Consider the following 7937-nt stretch of genomic DNA (forward strand, 5'->3'; position numbering starts at 1 on the left):
ACCTTTGTGCGCTTGCCAGAGGACAGCTCTGGGGAGAGGTAACTTCCCCCGGTCCCCACGGTCTGGTGTCAAGTAACGGGAAATTTAGCATTCCGTATTTCCAGAGCAAATTATTCCTCCCCCTCCCCTTCTTCGGCCGCTCGCAGGCGGCGAGCCAGCCGCTCCGCCTGACGGGGCGGGGAGCCCCTGACTGCACCCCGCCGAGCACTGCCTCAGTAGCCTGACGAGACATCCCTAGGTTTTGTAGCGGGCTGGACCGCGGTTCCGTTGGGGGACGGCAGAAAACAGGGAACGGAACCCCCTCTGCGGGGATAACAGCCCAGGCACACTCCCCAAAGTCCGGTGCAGCGGAAGGCACGGGACCCCGACTGGTTCCCTCCTCCACCCCAGCACCCACCTTCGCAGACGGTAACGAAGGAAACACAAAGTGAAACCCACCAGGGCACTGGCTTATTAGGGGAACAGCAGCCCAGCCGCGCTCAATCTCACAGTCAGGCGGGCGGCCGAGGAAAAGGTGTCCCGAGGAGCCCTGCCCGCCACAGCCCCGTTCCCCGGGGAAACACTGCGAAAGGTTTGGGCCAGAAAAGGGTCTGTCACCCTTGCGGGGTAGGAGGGGGTATTTCACCGTGGGTGGGGAAACGCGGCCGCCTCTCGGGCAACGGGGCAGCTCCTGCACGGTTCTCGATGCCCGCTTCCCCGGCACCCCCTCAGCGGGGCGGGGCAGGGCACGGACCTAACGGCCGCCCGCGTGCGCCAGCCGCTACGCCCGCAGGCGCGCGGGCCTCCGTGGCCGGCGGGACGCCGGCTCTGCGCGAGGAATGGAACTGACAGCGTCCTTCTCTCTGAAAAGCGCCATGCAGTACCCAGCCCTGGGCAGTGGCCGGCAGTGCGAGCCGGGCCCCTGCCCGTTGCCGGGCAGGGCTTAAGGGTCCTCGGAAGCCAGAGACCTCTCTTTAAGTGAGAAAAGGTTCCGAGGACTTGAGTTAAAACCATTAATGAGTCAGCCGCGTAAAGGAAACCCACCCAGAGCACTGGGGTTTCCTAACCCTTCCTTGCTTTTCTGTTGCACAAATCTAAACTCAGTTTAAAAGGAGAGTGAGTTAGTATTTCATTGAGAAAATCATCAAAATCCGTTTAATTTGCCTTTTTCTGAGACCAAAAGGTGACTTGAAATTCTTAAATATTCACATTGACAAGCCAGCTGGCTCTAGTATACAACTTACATGTTAACAAAAATGCATATCATGAATCATCACATTCGAACAGGAAGAAGTTCTAAAGACATGAAGTCCAAGAGGTATTCAGACTACAGCATTAATACTTTACTAAGGATTCATAATCGTATGACGGGTAAAAGTCCTCAAGAAAAGTATTTCTCACCCCAGCTTTTCAGTGTTAAGTCCTCTATGATACGAAATATACAATTCAAGCTACTAGGGGGAAGAGCAAAGTAATTGTTTTTAAAAGGCAAGCAACGCTCCCCACACTGGTATTAAACCCCCAACACAAAAATTACCTGAATTTTGGAATTGTAAAAAAAAAAAAAAAAAAAAAAAAATTAAAAAATGTATTCACATGAACACAAATCCAGTTATTCCTGTTGTTTGTTTTGGGGTGTTTTTTTTTTTTTGAAGGCATAATTTGAAGACAAACTGATTTTTTTATAAATAATAATGTGAGGAGATAAAATGCTACTGGGTGAAAACATTAGGCTGAGTTCTGTTTCCCTAAATTCCTGTTCAGGTTAATGATCGTTGCAGGTGCGTAAGGGAAGCCAAATCATGTGCAAGGCCAAAGCAATTTTTTTTTTCTTAACAATCACGTTATAAACCCCATATAATATATGGAGGCTTGCAAGTGGACATCTTAACACAGATATAGCAGCGTAAGCATGCCACAAACATACAATCTCATAGAATAAAATTAATATCAAATATAAAGCATTTGAACCAAATCAAGCCTTAAACGTGATAAATTATTTCCTTCAAAGGAAACTTACCTAGGCTCAATAAGGTGTTTGCTAGCAGCATTTTTTTTTATAAAGAAATTAAAAATGTCAAAATATCTACAGTTTTATGAGGAAGAGTTGAATAGTTAAGGAGAAGTTTCCCACTATCAGAGGGTATGAAAAATATACTAGCAATTAATATGCAATACATATATGTATACCCATACTTACAAATATAAACACACACATACAACCTGGACAGTTCATGTCAACCAAGGGAAAGGCCAAATAATACAAAGTGATTACTAAATACAGGGTACACTTTAAAAACACAGAGACAGCAAATTTTATCTGTTGCAAAAATGTATTTGATTACTCGAGTAAAATTACAGTATCTCTGCTGTTAGTAAGTATTAAATGTTAAAGAAACTGGACCTCTTTTCCTTTCAGCTTTCCGAGAAAGTGCATGTAACAGTCCAAGGTTCCCCCTGCCCCCCTCCCCAGTACCTAATACAAAATAAACAAACACTATACTTGTTCCCTTGGTCAGGGAGTGGGGCTTGGTCTTGTAAGGAACATATGTACATTTTAATGAAAGTGATGTCTTATCGTATATACAGAAGCATCTACAGTTGTCCACAGAAGTTGTTCAAGATGCCATACTTAGCAGCATTGTGAAAGTCCAGCACATTTTCTATAATGAATATACCTACAAGGCAAAATGTTACGTCTCAGTTTCAACTACCAAAACAACACTTCAGTATCTTCTCTAATAATCTGCGTGCTTATTACTGTACAGAAATGTATTAACATTTAAGACAACTCAAGTAAAAAGCACAATACAAATAACAGTTCAAAACGGAAAATGTTAAACCTACAAAAATTAAAGCAGTTTTAATTTTATAATAAAAATCAAAAAACTGAGCTGTGTAAAGGACCCACACTGTTCAGTCTATATTCTCTCAGTCCTTTTCTTAATTTTGCTTGGAAAAATTAAACAATGTGTTTGCTGACAAAATTTCCAGCAGGATCAAAGTGTACATTTATACACAGATTTTTATTAGAGATCTAATGCATCACTGAGGCATCGCATCAGTACCAGAGTTCTTATTAAACTGGATATAGAAAATAAGTTAATGCCAGAATAAGATCACCTAGCAGAACAGACTTGCAACTGCCATAAATGTTACAGCAAGTTTACAGCATTCTAGTCGATTAGTATTTAGTTCAAAATACAGGAGACCAAAGTTAATGCTTGCATTTGTTTGCAAAGCAAGGTTATATCACTAATAAATAAGCTCTCTTAGAACTCTAGAAGTAAAACATGGTACAAAAGAAAGTCTTCTTAATGTTGTAGCCTGCAGCTTGAAAAAAAAAAAAAAACAACCCTAGGTTGCACTATTTGCAGGAATGTTATTTATGGAGTTTTTTCTAATTTGTTACAATTTCTTTGTTGTCTTCCACGAAACGCGTAAAACGGAAGTTTGTCCCATTTTCATTGCTTGCCATTTTCTCCAGACCAGCTAGAGGTGCATTGGGTTCTGAATTCTGGAGCTTCTCTAGGCTTCCTGTCAAGCCGCTGATGGGAGAGCTGCCACCGTTGCCCAGGCCCCCTGGTGCCAGAGGGATGCCACCATTCTGGATGACAGAGATCTCGTTGGTCTTCATGGCCAAGCCATTGGAGAGTGCTGCTGCGTACTGGTTCCAGAAGCTGGAGGGGTCTCCATTCCCTGACCGTGCAGCCAAATCCTTCTGAAACATTTCTGGGAACTTTACAGGATTGCCTCCTAGAAATGTCATGGGACCATCTACAGAAAGTCGTCTGCCTCGTCTTGCAGGAGTACTGTTCCACATGTGGGTGCCCATGTGAACCTGAAAAGAAAGAAAGGAAGAAACAAACAAACAAAAAATAGGGGTTGACAGGGATTTCAAACTTATTTTGATCACAGAGAAGGCAGCAGTCCATGAACCTGTCCAGTCTTGTTACATAAGGAATGTCACTAAAGGTGGCGGATGCAGGGCTGCATTTCCCATCTGGAATAATAAATAAACTTCTTCTGGATCAGCCCGTCGTCATTACCCAGAATACCCTGGTTTCTTGCTGAACAATGCATTGCTTGTTACTCTTTTTTTTATTACATGTATTTAGTTTATAATGACTTCACGTTTTTCTGTCAATTGCAGATAGCTGCTTTCAGGGCTAGAATTGCTATGTCCACTTTCATTGCAATTGTAAGTATTGTATTTGACACCCTTTACCCTATAAACGTCCTTTTCAGACAGGCAGAAAGTATCCTTTACTGATTGCTCATTGGAGAGCCTCGTGTATAGACAGAATGGCCTGAAAGTAATTATTCATCTCACATCACTGGCAGCAACCTCTAGAGAAATACTCTGTCAACAGAAAAATGTACACAGTAAAGTGCTCAACTGGTGTTCTAAAACTTAAGTATATTTGCTTTTTCAAACACGTATCAGTAGGAAATGTTAGTTATATAATCAATTAAAGTAATGCCCATTAGTTCCAGAATTCTGTTAATAGTTTCTTTAAACATTCATCATCTTACATGATAGTTATGAGAAATAGCACATCCAAGAGCCTTTCACTTCTTAAAGAGGTGTGAATTACAAAACACATTTCTCTGTTAATTAGTACCCCTTACCATCATTTGGCTGTTCTGTTTCACACTCTACATAGACAGTCTTTGCTGGTGGATGAATTTTAATTAAGCATCAAAAACAGCTCACACTTCAGACTGACTGCCAACACGAGCAGTCAACTAGAGGCCATCTAGGTCTACCAGAGCTGACTAAATACATTGTTTGTTACACCACAGATACCCGAAGGTACCAGTGCTAGAAACATTAGCAGATGTCAAAAATCAAAAACCCCCAAGAAGGAGAAAATTAAACCTAAGAACAGCAAGAGGAAAAAGTACCTTCAGATTGCCTTTTGTTGTGAATGCTCTTCCACATATAGTGCAGGCAAAAGGTTTCTCACCAGTGTGTGTCCTTTCATGGATCTGCAGAGCACTGGAGGAAGAAAACGTTTTCCCACACGTGTTGCAGTAGTGCTGTTTGGGGGTTCTTCTGGGAAGAGCAGGGAGCAGGACAGGGGACGTGGCAGAGGAGGACAGCGGCCCCGAAGCAACTAGACCAGAGGGTGATTCTTTGCTATCCTGAGGAGAGCTGTGCACAAAGCCATTAACCTCAGTCTTTATGAGCGATGACAGTGAATTAGCAGGCATAACTGAAGAGTTCTGATTAGGGCCAATACTGGAATTGGGCTCAAAGAGCTGTGATGGTAGATCTCGCATTTGATGTGTCAACATATGCTGCTTCAAATTACCCTTTGTGGAAAAGCCACGATTGCAAACTGTGCAAATAAATGGTCTCTCTTTGGTATGACTTCTGTAATGAATGTCCAAGGCACTCTGACAAGCAAATGTTTTGCCACAAATGTCACATGCAGTGTTTTTAAATTTCCCTCGATCTCTAAAAGGAAAGAGCATACTCAGAGACTCTTCTTTAATCATTTTATCAGTGTTACTAGATGTCAAGTCCAAAGCACCACTGTTAGCAGGGGTTGGAGACAGACCATTGGCAAATTCACTTGGTAAAGCTCTCACTGGCTTCTCTTCATTACTTGGTGACTTGTGGTAATCGTTAGTGCTGTTGGATGGGGACAAGGCCTGCATGGAAGAGGTAGACTCTGAGACAGCAGGGCTTCCAGCACTTTGGCTTTCCATATCACCACCAACAGATGACGAATCGTTAGTCAAAACGTCCCCTTCCACTGACCCATTTTCAACTGACTTTAAGCTTGCTTGAAGCTGCTCAGCCAGTCCCGCATTGATCATCTTCATCTGATTTTCCAGAGCAGCAATACTTGACATTTCCAGAGGCAGAGGAGAAGACGACAAGCTGTCTCGTGATGCATCTGCAGATTTAGGTGTATCTGGCACGCTGCTGTCAGGACAATCTTCCATGTTCTCATCTGAGAAGTTGTCTATATCATCAAAATTCTTATCATCAAAAGATCCCGTATCTGATTCCATTGACTCGGGATAGTTTTCTGTCACTGGGGTGTTGGGGATCTGCCCTCCCATGTGCATTCGGATGTGCTGCTGCAGCACAACAGCGTTGGTGAATTTTTTCTGGCAGATCGGACATGAATGTTGTACTCTCAGCGGGGGCATGGCACGGTGGACACTGTAATGAGTCTTTAAGTTGCCTTTAGTAGTGAAAGCACGACCACAGATTTTACATTTAAATGGCCTCTCACCAGTATGTGTGCGATAATGCATTTTCAGTGCACTCTGGCAACTGAGGACTCGGTGGCAAATGATGCACTCGTTAGGATCAGTTGCCTTTTTGTCAATGTTTTCTACCAGTTGCTGCAACTTTGACGTTTCAGACGCTGATGTTGAATCCAGTAGTCCTCCAAATGGAAACTTTGCCTTAAATTGCTCTGACATTAGAGGCATCAGTGGATTTGTAAAAGTGGCCACACCACCAGAGCCCGAGTCTGCTGCTGGTGAGCTCACAGAGCTGCTCACATTAGTGATGGCGTTTGTGTTTTGAGGGTTTTCTTCCATTTTGCCATTTGAGGTAGGCAAACCACCAGCCTCTACCTCATCAGAAAGTCCATTGGTAATTTTTGATGTGGGATCAGCTGTTCCCGAGTCACTCTTGACAGAGTTGGGAGGGCTAGCAGAAGGATGGCTAATGGGAATCGGCTGAGGCTCCTCAGTTTTGATGAATGGGGTCAAGTTTGGAATCGTTGGTGGGAGTGGCAGGCCAACAGAAGTCGTCAGGGTGGAAAGGACTGGCTTGCTGTCCAGCCAGCTTGTGACAGGTTTCTCTGGTGGTATAGACATCCCATAAGGAATACCCGTGCTTGTAGGAATATTGTCCAAATGCTCTGGCACCGGGTATGGATTCATTTGAATATGAGGGTATTTTTCTTTATGACGCTGAAAATGGACTTTTAAGTTTCCCTTTGTGGAGAACCTGTTTCCACATATGTTGCATTTAAATGGCCTCTCGCCAGTGTGAGAACGCAAATGAATCTGCAAGGCACTGTCACTCCCAAACACTTTAGCACAGAACCTGCATTTATGCTTAAAGAATGTCTCATCTGAATTACTTTTAGCTTCAAAAGCAGTTACATTTGGTGGCTTGCTTTTTCTTTGCTGTGCCAAGGCAGTCAAGGAGTTTAAATCCTCTGCAGGTGTTCCAATATTGGACAAGGGGCTGGAGAAAACAGAGTTATTAGGGGTGGGCTGAGGTAGAAGTGGATTAGATGCAGGACTTAATAAACTGCTTATTGCAAAAGCTGGTGAAGATGATGCTGATACTGGTGGATTGCTGAGCTGTGAGCCACCAATACTTGAAGCCACTTTTTCTGAGGATGGTGTTGTAACTGCTGCTGCCAATATGTTAATATTTGGAGAAGAGCCACTACTGGATGGAATTAGAGTGTTGCCAGGGTTGCTCTGAGGTAGCTGTATAGGGGGTAGCTGTTTCACACCACTGATGCTGGCAGATTGACTAGCAAGGCTTTGTGCTAATCCAGCTGCTGCAGCCAGCTGCTGGGATAAATGTGAACTTAATGTGGACAAGGGGTTGGCAGATGTTCTTAAAGTACCTTGAGAAGGACTAGAAGATGTTGGCATGTCTGTATTTTGGGAAGCCAACAATAATATTTGGTGACGAATTTGTTCAATCAGTTGCAACTGATGGATCTGCTGCTGCTGTAATGCCAACAGTTGCTCCATCAGGGCAGGTACAGCAAGCTTACTGTTCGATGCACCGTTACATCTTGCTTCCTGTGAGAACTGTGCTACTGCCACTTTAGTACTCTGAAGGTTTTCAATTATTACATTACTGTTTATCACTGAAAAGTTGCCTAATGTTGTCAGATCCCCTATGTGAGGTAGAGAGGTTGTTACAGCTGAGGTACCCATTGTGGAGCTGTTACTGCTTG

The 7937-nt window shown here is 43.7% G+C and overlaps 1 protein-coding gene across 1 annotated transcript in view; it reads right to left on the reverse strand.

Moving 5' to 3' along the window:
- Positions 1–3379: 3379 nt before the first annotated feature.
- Positions 3380–7937, reverse strand: part of SALL1 (spalt like transcription factor 1) — a 13503-nt gene continuing 8945 nt past the window's right edge. Inside the window, exons 2-3 of the mRNA XM_054389631.1 lie at positions 4888–7937; positions 3380–3820 (exon numbers count right to left, since the gene is read on the reverse strand). The exon at positions 4888–7937 is cut by the window's right edge and continues 363 nt beyond it. Of these exons, the coding sequence (XP_054245606.1) occupies positions 3380–3820; positions 4888–7937 (3491 nt within the window). The remainder of the gene's footprint in view (positions 3821–4887) is intronic.

This window comes from Indicator indicator, chromosome 19 (assembly GCF_027791375.1).
Source record: "Indicator indicator isolate 239-I01 chromosome 19, UM_Iind_1.1, whole genome shotgun sequence".
In the NCBI taxonomy this organism is placed as follows: domain Eukaryota; kingdom Metazoa; phylum Chordata; class Aves; order Piciformes; family Indicatoridae; genus Indicator; species Indicator indicator.